The sequence below is a fragment of the Carassius auratus genome, chromosome 10 (genome assembly GCF_003368295.1).
Source record: "Carassius auratus strain Wakin chromosome 10, ASM336829v1, whole genome shotgun sequence".
NCBI classification, from domain to species: Eukaryota; Metazoa; Chordata; class Actinopteri; order Cypriniformes; family Cyprinidae; genus Carassius; species Carassius auratus.
This window is the reverse complement of record NC_039252.1, coordinates 17,123,271-17,137,526: the sequence shown is the minus strand read 5'-3', so window position 1 is coordinate 17,137,526 and position 14,256 is coordinate 17,123,271. Positions and strand designations below refer to the sequence as shown.

The 14,256-nt window shown below is 37.9% G+C and overlaps 2 protein-coding genes across 6 annotated transcripts in view; one reads left to right on the top strand and one right to left on the bottom strand.

Annotated features, from left to right (window-relative positions):
* Positions 1 to 212, top strand: part of LOC113110104 (ubiquitin-conjugating enzyme E2 L3-like) — a 2,716-nt gene extending 2,504 nt beyond the window's left edge. Inside the window, exon 4 of the mRNA XM_026274119.1 lies at positions 1 to 212. This exon is cut by the window's left edge and continues 594 nt beyond it. The gene's annotated coding sequence lies outside the window, so the exon portion shown is untranslated.
* Positions 213 to 2,054: 1,842 nt separating this feature from the next.
* Positions 2,055 to 6,925, bottom strand: LOC113110089 (creatine kinase S-type, mitochondrial-like). 5 transcript variants are annotated; one of them, XM_026274102.1, is made up of 10 exons: positions 6,833 to 6,925; positions 5,722 to 5,915; positions 4,480 to 4,678; positions 3,995 to 4,090; positions 3,672 to 3,893; positions 3,454 to 3,539; positions 2,832 to 2,955; positions 2,594 to 2,728; positions 2,387 to 2,512; positions 2,055 to 2,293 (listed from the first exon to the last, which is right to left on the bottom strand). In XM_026274102.1, exons 2-10 carry the CDS (start codon positions 5,868 to 5,870, stop codon positions 2,177 to 2,179), a joined length of 1,254 nt encoding a protein of 417 aa, XP_026129887.1. In that variant the 5' UTR covers positions 5,871 to 5,915; positions 6,833 to 6,925; the 3' UTR covers positions 2,055 to 2,176. The 5 variants fall into 5 exon arrangements, with proteins under 5 accessions (XP_026129887.1, XP_026129883.1, XP_026129884.1 ...); XM_026274098.1 differs by lacking the exon at positions 3,454 to 3,539 and adding an exon at positions 3,168 to 3,253; XM_026274099.1 differs by lacking the exon at positions 3,454 to 3,539 and adding an exon at positions 3,168 to 3,253 and having other exon boundaries at positions 5,722 to 5,912.
* Positions 6,926 to 14,256: the final 7,331 nt, after the last annotated feature.

Sequence of the window (14,256 nt, the reverse complement as noted above, 5' to 3'; positions counted from 1 at the left end):
AAACACATAATATGTCAAAGGTGTGTGGCAAATGTTTCTTTTATATTTCTCTTTCATCTCTGTAATATTTCTTTTTGCTTAGGTTGCACTGTTTTCTGTGGAACAAGGTTTCATGTTCTTCATAATCTCAGTTTGTAACTCACTAAATCACAAACTAGTCACTGTCATCAATATAATGTTTATGATGTCATAAAAAGGAAAGCAAAACTTGACTTTGTGTCTGACTGAACTTCATGTATCTTAAGGGACACACAAACCAGATAATGGGAACAATGCTCTCTCTTAACTAAGAGTTTTCCCTTCAAAACTCTTAATATCCTGTTTATTAATAGTAAAGTGGTAGTTATGTTAAATATTGGGTCGGGATAAGGGCTCTAGACTATAATCATGCATTAATATGTGCTTTATAAGTACTAATAAACAGACAATATTTTAGTAATATGCATGATATTAAGCAACTAGGTAATGATGGATAGTTTTCCCTAATCTAAAGTGTTACCAAATTACTAAACTTAACCTCCCTTTTAAACTGCATGTGAGATATACAGTCGTATAGGAATAGTAATATCTCTTTTCACTAGTTTATTACTGGATTTGGCAGAAATGTGTAGTTTACTCATAAGTATACTAGTTATACAAACACTACTAAATTTTAGTTGTCAAGGTTTACAGAGGCATTTTTTTTCTTGGATTGAGGGGTTGTGCAATTAATATGAAAATAACTAATGTTTTTGTTCTGGAAAAAAATCAGTTTACTCCTATTATACAGAATCCAAAACACCTTGCACTTCTGACAAAGAAGCACGTCTTCATCATGGCCACTAGGGGGCGTTTGATGCTTCAGATCCAGGAAAAGGTTAAATGAACCGCCAAACCACTATGAAGATCTGATTTCAAGGTAAAATGGTCAATTTGTGTAATTCTATTAAAATATATTTTCTTATAGACTACAGGATTCCTCAGTGCATTGAGTTAGTTGATTACAACAAGCTACCATAGTTGCCAACGACAGATAATGTGGTCATTTGCTATTAGCTACCACTTTAATCAAAAACAGAAAGTTCTCAGTTAATGCTAGTCATACCTACAGTTGTACACACACATGGTAAGTTTGGAAGAGTTACAGTATTCTATAAATATTTTTTTCAGGACAAGAGAAGTAGCAGATCAGACCATTTAACCTATAGTTGACAGATTTTCTCATATTGATAAGTGTTTTTATAGTTAAACATTCTTCTGTCCATAAAAACGTAGTGCTGGTTCCAAGGTAAAGTGATGTTGTCAGAGGGTAAATTGTTTTATTACCATAATCATTGGCTACATCAGGGTTTTGGTTGCATGTAGAGTAGACCCTCTAAAATAGCCTCTGTGTTTTTTTTTTCAGTGGCTTCTACAGCTAGCACGCTGAACCCATTTTGTAAAAGCACACATATATTTACCCACATCCACTTCTCTCTTAAGTATAGAACCACGATTAGCATTATTAGATACGGCACTAAGCAGCTCCAAATGTAGCAATTAGCCCCACTGGATTAGTCTGTCTAACGATGGGAGTGGCGTTAAATTAATTAATGTTCAAACCATTGTGTAAAGTAGATCGGACCTTTCTGCATTTTACAATGGATAAAAGACTGTTCATAGTGAAAAAAGTTTTATTTTCCTCAGATGATCAGATATATTTAGTAGGTGACATTGAAACAGTCATCATCGAGAAATCTGGGAGAACAAAAAAGTATTGGTTTGATTTAGTGTAGTGCTTGGGCCATGTGTCCGGCAACTGAGTTCCCAGAACCTTGTAATGATAAACCCATTACTGTCTGTGATGGCAGAGCAACTGCGTTGACCTTGTTAGTGGCATCCTGCTGCTAAATACTTAAACAGAGTAAAAAGCTTCTGGCAGCAACATAAGATGTCTAGCAAGCAACGTTAGAAAACTAGAACTGCTGTTATAACAAAAGTAGATCTTTACACTGCTAACAAGCATTTTTGGTATGATTGCAATGGCAGCATTCTATCAGTTGCATATTGTTAGTGGTTGCAAAGAAATAAAGCATTTGTAGTTTTATGGTTCATTTTATTGAGCTTTCTATACATAGAAGACCTCCGGTTTTGGGATTAGTGGACGGAGTGTCCAAGCTTCTCTTGCTGGGTCCATCCTTCATTAAAAGAGCATTGCTCACTTCCTAAAGTGTTGGATGGGGGCAGGGATTTTGATATCCTGGCCCTTTTCCAGCCTCTTCTCACACTCTATCAGGTAGTTGACACCATCAACGACTAGCTGCACCAGTTCCACCTGGTACAGAAAAGCAGAGTCACACCAGAGTCTGGGACACGTATGCATCTAAAACTCCATGCAAGTTAACCCATTTGATTTTGAATGACCTACCTCGGATTTACCCAGGCGGTCAAGGTTAGAGATGTCGAAGACATCACCCACTGCAGCTGTGTCCACTCCTCCAGTGCCACGCTTCTGCAGCCGCAAGTTATCCAGGATCTTGCCTAAGCGAGGGTCCTACATGCAATTGTTTGAATAACATTAGATATAACTCACGTCCAGAAGCTTTCACTATAAGATAAAGGTAATTATTGTAACCTTGCTGAGCTTTGGCAAGCGGATGTGTACTCCAGCTCTGAGGCCGGTGCCCAAGTTGGATGGGCAGGTCAGGATGTAGCCAAGACGTTCATTCCACATAAACTCCCAGCCTCTCTCCTGAATCAATTGTTCCACCTGTGCAACAGAGAGGCAGCCAACAGATGGAAGACATTAACCTTATAGGACAACTCTAGGTAAGTTTATAATTGTTAAAAGCATGAAGGGTGTGTGGTTTTACCTGTTTGAGTCCTCTGCAGAACCTCTCAAACACCCTTTTCATGTTGCCACCCTTCTCCATTGAAATCACACGGGTGTGGTCTTCCTCATTGATCCATATTAGGAAGGTCTTCTCATTGTTATGCCTTGCAAATAATGGGATTTTTTAAAAGACTAAAAGAGGCTCTGTACTGTTATGCCTTCAATCTAACATTAAAGCTACATATGCAAGTTTTATCTGAATGCAGTTCTTTGCTTGGAGGCAAATGTGAGAATATTTAGATTGTTCTTATGTGACATATCTTGTTAGTTACATAAATTGTGATCAGATCATGCTAAGAACTTCCTAAAGCCATACCAGATGCCTCTTGCATCTGGCCAGTCACGGGCCATAAAGGCACAAGTCAACAAGGGGGACACAGGTTTGTCAAACAGGAAGTGGTCCTACAGAAGGATGAAATAAAGATAAAGATAGGTGGAACTGGAGGAGGATCACAGAATTAGAAGTAGACCAGACACTTGGAAAACTTCTTCAGTCGATTGCAACCTATGAAAAAAAATGGAAGATGGGAGGAAGGGTCTAGAACTAAAGAGACTGTTGGGGTTGTACTGTCACAGCTTGTTTTCTCTCGGTCTAGCCTTACCAGATCCCACGAGCATCTGGCCAGTCCCTGGCCATCCCAGATGCAGTGAGCAGAGGAGACACAGGCTTGTCAAAGAGAAAATGCTCCTAAGCAATGCCAGCATGAAAGGAAGAGTTCATCATCATGATGTGTGGAAGCAGCACACTTAAACCCAATCACATTATCAACCAAGCACCAAAGTATCCCATGACTGAAAGAACTTTATGGAAGCAACTCACATCGATAAGTCTCTGCTGCTCTTGTTCAGTCATTTCGGTCAGGCTGTAGTAACGACCAGAGAGGTCACCCTTCAGGCCAGCCAAGGCCTGGACCGTGACCCTTTCGACTTCACGTCGCTCAGAGCGGCTGCAGGCAGGGGGAAGGCTGAGGCCACGGATACTTCGGCCTGTGCGTACACGGGAGGACAGGACATACTTTTCATCGAACACACCTGAATGGATCTGGAAGATAAAGAAAAGCCAAAAACAAATTGGTAGAAAATAGAATTAAATGGGAATATAATGCATCATTTTGCATTAAGAAATAAATGTTAGATGTTCACCTTGGAGGCATCCAGGTCAGTGGGATGCTTCATGGTCCTTGGGTCATAGCCATTGTGTCTGTCCTTGATTACTGGATCAAAGATTTCAGCAAAAACCTGCAACATCATTTGGCAAAAAAGTCAAGGGTGTTTTCTTTAGATTAGTTTGCATATCATTACCTTGAAAAGAGAGTAGAGGCAAAGCCAGAACTTGCTGAAAAGTCCTGTTTATACAATAATAAATTAGATTTGGCCAAGGTGGTTTATGTTGTTTAGTGGTGGTCTAGTCAGCAGATCTACATAGTTGTACCATTAACTTGGTCTTTCTGGCAAAGCAGGATGATCAAGGAAGTTGTACTGGTTAAGAAGCCAGCATCCCTAACAAAACATATACCACTGACCAGCTAGTCTTTTCATCAAGGATTGAACAAAATTACTTTAGAAAGAGAATTTGGATATTATGTCGTATAAAAAAACATGTAGGTAGTTTGATGGTATGGCTGTACCTCATAGCTCTCCTCGTCACCAGCAACCATCCCAACTGTCTTGATGAAGGGATGACCAGGGTTGTCCACACCAGTCTGAATGCACTGGTCAAGAGTCCAGTTGTTTGGGGTGATCTTGTCCCTCAGTTTGGCATAGATGGCCGGGGTTAGTGCACTGGCCATGCAGTTGTTGTGTTTACGAAGGTCAGGGAAGTCGGCACTGTTGAGGAACACAAACGCACATCTTTAGTCATGTTCTGTCATTGGGAAAGATCTAGCAGTGGTCTCAAGCTCAATTCCTGGAGGGTCACAGCTCTGCAGAGTTTAGCTCCAACTCACATCCGTTTGGAAGTTTCTAGCAGTCCTAAGACCTTGATAAGCTGGATCTGGTGTGTTTGATTAGGGTTGGAGCAAAGCTGTGCAGAGCTGTGGCCCTCCAGGAATTGCGTTTGAGACCAATGACCTAGAGTCTGTGGAAGTTATGAATGAGAGGAAAATGACGTCCAAATAGTTGCCCCATTGGCATTCTTGCTGGAATGAAGACTGTGCTCAGCAGTAGAGTGATGCAACCCTGATGCAATAGGGAACACTACAGAAGGTTGTTTCTATCTAATGCTATAAGACTGTACAACTCATCCACTATGTGCAGAGTTGTCATTGGCACTGGCTCAAATGGTGAACCTTTTGGAGATTCAGTCAAATCACAAGACTGGTGTATCAATAGTGTACTACTACTCGTCAGTCTGGACTTAGAGGATCTCAAAGCTTGGTGGAGGTATTTGGGACAGATGAACTAAACTATGAAGAATGTTGGTTTTGGATCATTCTAAAAGAGAAACTCTCTTCATATGTGGAATGTAAATCTTGGACTGCTGATCTGATTTGGTCTTCGGCATCGATTAGGTTAGTGCAAATAAGGTGATATGCAGGACAGGACATAAGCTACTTAAATGTTCCCACCCATTTACCTTTCACTCAGTTGACGTGTGATACTTCATCACACAGTACATCATGACCTCTATGTCTGATCATTTTTTTCCATTGCAAAACACATGCAAGTAAGCTGATGGAATAGAAACTACCTCACCCTTTGTTCTTAACTTCTCATGCATTTTATTCTGACATGATTGCTAAATAAGCAATGTGTTAAGTGACAAATGATAATCATAAAAGCAAGTCTAGATATCTATTAAATAACGACTAGCTGTATTTCATGCAATATTAACAATGGAATGTAATTGTACTCATGCCTCCAGTGCTTACCTGGGAGGGTAGAGTTTCCTCCTCTGATCTGCAGAGACGGCAGCATTATCGCTCATTAAGTAACCAGTTGCAATAGCACCAGCTCCAAGGCTCGCCATGAGCAAGCCAGTGGTACGGCTCGACATCACCTTGGCGAATGAGCTTGCCATCTTCACACCGTTTCTTGTCAAAAAGTTCTGACGGGATCAGCACTGCTAGAACAAGATGGCAAGGTTTTCACAGTGATCACAGCTTCTTTTTAAGACTATAGCTATCAGACTAAACTTTGTGTTAGAGTAGTTGATGGTGTCCTAAGCTGACAAGTATCACCTTATTTCAAATACACCTCTACAATTTGGAACCCCAAAATTTGGTCAATAAGTAATGGTTTCTCCAAAGCAGACTCTTAAACGTTTAACATTTGGTGACATCCTTGACAACGTCCTTTTGACACTGCAACTGGAACTCTAAAAGTGAAAGTGTTATTAATAGACTAGTAGACTACATGAAGTGTTTGGAACAGAGCCCCAGCTGGCACCAGTCTACCCAGAGTCCTTGTGTTCTGACGTGAGATTCTGAACCAGTCACACAACTGAACCCAAGACCAGCCTGCCCTGAACTCAGATCTACATTATAAACCCAAAACCATGAACACTCTGTGATACTTCTAAGCAGGTTTCCCGTCAGCACTTGACCGTGGTTTAAAGTCTATCTCTTGGCGATTTGTGAGGGATTATTAGGCTTTAAACTCAAGGATTAGTCCAGAATGTTAAGAGAATAGCTCTAAATAAGATACTGTGTAACGTCCATAATGTCACAGCGATTCCAACTATTGCTTCCTATTGAAATAGTAAACTATATATATGTATCTCCAATCTGTTTTACAGTCATTCAATACAACTTAAGTATATCAAATGAGGAAAATATTTAAAAGTTGTTGCACTTTGTTAACAAGTAAATATCCAACCAAATAAAACAGCTGATTGCTGGCTTACCACTTTGCATTCAGCATTTTCAATATGTACCAATCCAAATCCAATTTATATATCCAGTTTCTGGAATTCCCAATTCTCAACCTTAGCTTAAAGTTATTTGCAATTTTTGTAAGTAGTATAAGAGATGAGAGTTTTACCTGTAGAGTCTCCTCTGTTACAGTAGGCTGTGTCAGGAAGCACACAGTCTGAGAGGGAAGCTGGCGCTCCTCCCAGGATTTGGGATTAGAGGTGGACCTGATGGCCAATCCTCTTCCACGTAAGTGCCAGGTCATAACCCATGTCTGTCGTCCGGCTTGTCCTTGAGACTTGCCGCCATAGTCCAGCATTTTGCACTGTATGCAGCCTCTTAAATATAACCACTACCACTCCTTAATGGGCAACTATTATGCATCTTTTACAAGATGTCTCCAGGTGACAGCAGCAAAATATACAGTCTCCGGTGTTAATATGATAAAAGCAGAAAATCACTCACTGCTTGTAGAAGACATTTCCTACTTGAACGCTGATTCTGAATCACAATAATTATCCCATTATCAATTAACATGCACAAGCTAGCTAGCTAGCCAGAATGATGCTGATTAATATGTATATGTATATAGATAATTACATATAGATCTATCCCTAACATGTTTGGTTATACAGTATATACTCTTTAAATACAATATATTTGGAAATAAGTTAAGAGCATACCCAGACTTCTTTGGGAACATGCACTAGAATATTTGCAGCTAATATTAAATATCCTAACAGTCAAAACTCATTCATCTCGCAATATACGAGCATGTGTAACACAGCTCAAAATGTTGCATGTGAGTTGAAATGTCACAGAAAGCCTCGTGATCAATGATGGGGTAAATTCAGCTTCATCTGAGGTGTAAAGCAGAACTAGGACAGGATTTCTGATTGTGGTCAGATGTGGTCCGTAAACTCATGATTTGACATCCTTTACAGACATCTAAAGGGTTTTCTCTGAGGAGAAGGGGATTAGAAAAAAATGTGACTAAATAAATAAATATATATAGCATCTCTATTTCTATTTTATTATTACAAAAATATTTTTGTATTATTTACACAATGCAGAACACATTGTTGATATTTACATTATATTACAAATGATAAAAATCATATTTAAAACATCAGTGTTTTTATAATATGTTATCATATGAATATTATACAATGTTGTATATAAATATACTGCATAAAAATCTAAATAAAAACAAACATACATCACACTGGTTGCTTGTAAATAAAGTTAATTATGTGTAAATATCACATGGAACAGAAACAAAAAATAGATTGGTTTAAATGATACATTTAATAAGATTATAACAAAAATCACATGCATTTTATTTTTTATTTGATAAACAGAAATATCAGAAAGCAGAAAAATACAGTTATATATGCATACTTATGCATGCATATATACTTATTTCCCTCTCCAGTATATTTTTTATTTTTGTATATATATTTTTTTAAATACAAAAGCATTTTTATAATTATCTAATATATTTTTTTATAAATATTTTTTTTCCATTTTAGACAAATTATTTAGAAAAAATGAATATATGTATATATATATAGAGAGAGAGAGAGAGTGAGAGAGAGAGATAGAGAGAGATAGAGAGAATTTTCTACATACGATTTATCATATAGGCTAGAGTAAATTTTCTAATATTTTTTGATAATTATTTATCTGAAAAGTTTAACTCAAACAAAGCTGTTAAAACTGCTGATACAGTGCCATCTTGTGGCACATCCAGAACGAATAGGTCATTTTTAGTGGCGTATGAAAAGCTGAGTATCCTACTATTGTTCATACTTAGTTTTGAAACTTCAGATCATAAATCTTCTGAAAATCATGACTGGGGTCTTTTGATACCCTAAACAACTACTTGGCAACCTTCCAGATCTCAGCGATGTACTAAAAGCCTGAGAAGACTCTTGTAACTGGATAAAACCTGTGCAACCCCACAGCACTAGTATTGTGTCAGCTGGTTTTGCACAGGAAAACAGCTTTCATGGTTTCTTGACCTGAATATAGATTTCACATGCATTTGTACTGAAGTGAAAATCAATCAGAGCCAGTTGCAGATTGGGACAGTAAATCAGGCCCAGGAATTTGACTCCACCCCAGGCCACCTCTGTTGCTGCAGTCACCACCAACCAATTCATGTGTGCACCCTGACTGTTAAACTCTTTGACTCTTTCAGTTGTTTGAATTGGGTTATACTTAAAAAATAAATCAAAATCCTTAGTCTGTGGACGGCAAAATAATCAAATGGAGTATCAAGAAGAATCAAGGCATTCACTGTCTCTATACTCTTTCCCTGAATCCCCCTCTTTCTCTCACTCTGCACATTTTCTCTGCAATATGCACTTTCAATAATCTATATTAATTATGCAGCCATCAATTGTATGTCCCCATGATCACAGTCCTACTACTGATGACCTTATAAATCAGAAATTCAGATCGTGATTGATTTGAGTCAGTTTGGGAGTTCAAAGCGGGTTTGCAAATCATTTGAATCAGTTCGGGAGTTCGGAGCATGATCGCGAGTTATTTGAGTCAGTTCAGGAGTTCGTAGCGGTTTCGCTAATCATTTGAGTCAGTTTTCGGGAGTTCTTAGCGGGTTCGCGAATCATTTGAGTCAGTTTTCGGGAGTTCTTAGCGGGTTCGCGAATCATTTGAGTCAGTTTGGGGATCGCAAACATTTGAGTCAGTTTGGGAGTTCGTAGCGGGTTCGCGGATCATTTGAGTCAGTTCGGGAGTTCAAAGCGGGTTCGCGAATCATTTGAGTCAGTTTGGGCATCGCGAATCATTTGAATCAGTTCGGGAGTTCGTAGCAGGTTAGCGAATCATTTGAGTCAATTTGGGAGTTCAAAGCGGTTTCGCGAATCATTTGAATCATTTCGGGAGTTCAAAAAGTGTTCGCGAATCATTTGAGACTGTTTGGGGATCGCAAATCATTTGAATCAGTTCGGGAGTTCGTAGCGTGATCGCGAATCATTTGAGTCAGTTCGGGAGTTCGTAGCGGGTTCGCGAATCATTTGAGTCAGTTTGGGAGTTCAAAGTGGTTTCGCGAATCATTTGAATCAGTTCGGGAGTTCAAAAAGTGTTCGCGAATCATTTGAGACAGTTTAGGGATCGCAAATCATTTGAATCAGTTCGGGAGTTCGTAGCGGGATCGCGAATCATTTGAGTCAGTTCGGGAGTTCGTAGTGGGTTCGCGAATCATTTGAGTCAGTTCGGGAGTTCTGAGCGGGATTGCGAATCATTTGAATCAGTTCGGGAGTTCGTAGCGGGTTCGTGAATCATTTGAGTCAGTTTGGGGATCGCAAATCAATTGAATCAGTTCGGGAGTTCGTAGCGGGTTCGCGAATCATTTGAGTCAATTCGGGAGTTCGTAGTGTATTCGCGAATCATTTGAGTCAGTTTGGGGTTCGCGAATTATAGCTGTATATGGATAGGCATTTTTAACTAATTTAGTAGGCCTAGCTAGTTCTAATTACGTTTTCCAAGCGTGTATAGGTGTGATATGTGAACTTGTATTTTGTTTTACTGATGTGTCTTTTAACAGTATCAAGTATATTCAAAAACGGAACAAATCGTGCCTAAAAGTGCACGCATCTAGGCTAATGTAAAGTTACATGAAGTCATACTAGTGCGCGTGTGCATTTTGAGTGAGTTCTTTCACTGCATTATTCGGTGTATTCAAATACATTTTTGAATGCATGTGAATGATCACAAAATTCAAGATATGGGGGTTAGAAAATTTATATATTTATATAATTTTATGTAGTTAATCAATATCACACGAAGAGTGCCATTTCAGTTTTTCTCCAAAAATCAGCATGATTAAAATATGATATTTACTACAAACAATAATTTAATTACAAATACAAAATGTTGCAGAATAATGTAATATGAATAATAGCCTCAAGAACCTTTCTTTTTTGTCATTATAGAACCTTTTTAGCATAAAAAAGGTTCTATACCTCCGCCCCTGATCTGAGCCGATGCATCACTGCTAATAGAGGAAAAGCATAATTAAAAAGTTACACCTGATGTTCTTGAATAGTTGCCATGATAATGACTAAACATTTAGATTGTCCACTGTGAAGCAGGTTCATGGTTTCTATTAACAGCAGACAACGTGCCAAGAAACAGCTCCATGTGTGCAATAAAAAAAATAATAAAGTAAAAACTTAATAAAATGAAATAAATTAAAAAGTAAAAAATAAATAACAACATTAAACCGAAAATAAAATAGAAAAAGTTGAACAAAATAAAGTAAAAAAAAATATATATTTTTTTTTTTAATAAATTAAAGATGATAAATAAAACAGTAAAACATTTAATTAAATACAAATAAAATACAATGAATGAAATAAAATAAACAACATTTAAAAACAGAATGAATAAAATAAAACAAAGTTGAATAAAACAATAGAACAAAATAGAATAAAACAAAAAATAATAAAAGAGAAAAAATGTATTAAACAATTAAAGAACAGAGTAAAAAAATAGAATGAAATAAAACCGAAAACAATTTAGAATTGAATATGAAATCAAATTAAACACAAAATTCAATAATAAAAGAAAAATCATTAAAGAAAAATAAAATGGTAAAAAATAAAATAAAAAATAAAATACTAAAACAAAAATAAAATAATGAAATATGCTTTTTAGTATTCCGTTTCAAACACTTCCATCTATCAAGCAAAATTTCTTTTGATAAATGACTTCTAAACTAATAAAACCACTGTAATTAAAATGCTGCAATATGGAAGGCCTGAAAGGTCCACCAGTCATAAGTTTGGTCAAAATATTAGAGACATTCATTAGACTAATAACTGACATATGCACAGTTATTTCTTATTGCTTAAATAGGACTCATATGACAACACTTCCAGCTTTTACATATGTAAGATATTAATTCTAGCACTGAAATATTTCTACATTACATAACTCTAGTCACCAGAACACCTAATATCATCACAACCAAAACCAATCACGTTAAATAACTCATTTATTATTAATATATTTTTTTATGCAATAATTGAATGGTGGTAAAGTGCTGAGTTAGTCGCTGCAGTAATCAGATGCACTCGGTCGGAGGGAGCCGTAATCTGGAAGTTTGCATCTTTATGGAGCTGGGATTGCTCAAGTGGACTGAAACCACACCGTCTCACCTTCCAATCAACCTGACGACAGTTCTTTCACATATGTAAAGCAGCTATATTTCACATAAACACCATTATTTCAAAGGTGTGATGAAGAAAGACGGTATGACCAGCTGTCCCAAAACAAGGTACTTTTCTTCACGAGTCAATTCCTGTTTGGTACAAGCAATGAAACGCATGTCATCCTTGAGTTCTGATACAATATACATGCAACAAATGCTGCACAAACCACAGATGAAGGCATCCAGAAGTACAGTTTAATGGTACAGTCAGTGTCCCTGTGAAACCTTAGATCTCTACAGTCATGCAATACTTAAACCAACGACATTAATGATGCCTTACAAGCTACAAAATGATTCATGGATTAATTGCAATAATTAAGCCTCAAAATCAAAACATAAAATAACTTAGTACATTGCATTAAGTTTACAGTAGTATTGCATAAAATCTATCTATCTATCTATCTATCTGAGATTCTAAATTCTCTGAATATCTGAAGTTCCTGGGAATCAGGGTTATTTTGAGTCTTGATGTTTTCCTGCTTCTTCTCTCTCTCTCTCTCTCTCAGTGTGAATAATGATCCTCTCTTTGCCGCTTAGATCTGATCAACGTCATGCCTGCAATGCAAGCACAGTCAAACACATTTACACTACAGACAGACGCGCAGCTGTGATCACTGACTCCAGCCTTCATCCAGATCGGTCTAAATTTCTGATAACACGGTAAGAACAATATCCATTTTTTTCTCTTCTTTATTCATTTACTTCTGCATTAACACTGCAAGTCTGTAGTGTTTGACATTAAACAATGAAATGAGCAGCTTTTGATAATTTAACCATGTGCAAACTAAAGACTCCCATGTCATGAAGTTGTCTGAATGAGGTTTGCTTAAAGCCTTTATTAGATGAATTTTCTTGTGTCTCAATGGTTAAGTTGACACAAAACAGACAGCACTTTGAACCACAGTACATGGTTTAGGATAGAAACACTTTGCGACCTCTTCAAAATCTCAAGTGCATACTGAACGTGTTTCGTACATCATCTTTCCATGTATATTACAATAGCTTGAAGAATTGAAGAAAATGGCATGGAGTCATTTTTTGATTAGGATAGGACTTTAAGTGCATAAGTGGGGCTTCTCTACCTGCTCCCAATAGAGTTGAGCAGTTCGGCAGAAGATCGTCTACTTGAAGTCTCAGCTACTCGAAAGCAATCATCATTTCCTCCATGGTAAAAGCGCACGCACTGCTCACAACAACTTGTTTGAACCCTTGTTTTCACAGAGGAAATGCAATTGGCATTTGGAAAGTCAGTACTGATGTTGTTTCATGGCAGTGACTTTGATTTCAACATCTGCAGCATGCAACATGATTAAAGTCCACATGAAATGCATTTCATTGAATGAACAGATTGGCTTTTGATAACACACCACTATCACAACATTGCAGTGTTGATTTGAGTCAAACTCTACGGCAAGGAAGCAACGGTGAAGGTTTAAGACTGGAAGGATCACTATGCCGAAACATATCCTTTGATAGCTTATCATCCCTGCACTCTTTATACCATCCCAATCTTCACTGCAAAAGCAGTGCCGAAGCTTTTCCGGCTGAGAAGGATCCAGACAAATGTCCAGTCTCTGTAATATCATCCAGAGAAGGAAACTAGGAATGGACCACTACAGCTCCTATTCCCAACTATCGGTGAGACTTGCCAATTCAGGAGACCGTAAAGGACGGTTAGAGAAGAAAAAACTTGCTAACTCGTGTTCTCCTATTTTGATGGGCTCCAGGGAGTCTCTTGAGAATGCTTTGCTGACACCGTTGCACAGGAGGAATCCTTTCAGCTACGAGCATCGAGGCTCTGGGGCACTTTTGGAGCCCATCTCCCAACCTCGAGCTGTTTTCTCCCTCCGCTGAACCATCATGCACCAATCCCAAACATCACCGGAAGTGGCAACCCAAGCAGCATCTCCAGCAAAAAAGCAGTTTGCGGCGTAGCGGCAGTGGCAAAGCTCTGCATTCCCTCAGCTTCTGCAGGTTTTCCAAAGGATCTCAAGATCAGGAGGATGCTGATGAGAAGACACTCCATGCAAACTGAGCAGCTCAAGCAAAATAGCGACTTCACAGAAATTTTTGGACACTGAATTGTTGCCACTGTTATAAACAGTAACAAAGGCATCGATTTGCACTGACACCAAATGATTGCTGGTCCCTCAAACAGAACAAATATCATCTATACTTTTCAGTCTAATCAAAAACAAACAAAAATATAACCATGCATTCTTAAGGTGAGGTCACATTTACTACTGTTCTTTGAACTTTACATGGACAAAAATCCATTCATTCCAATAGGAATCAACATGTGAGCTTCAAGTGAT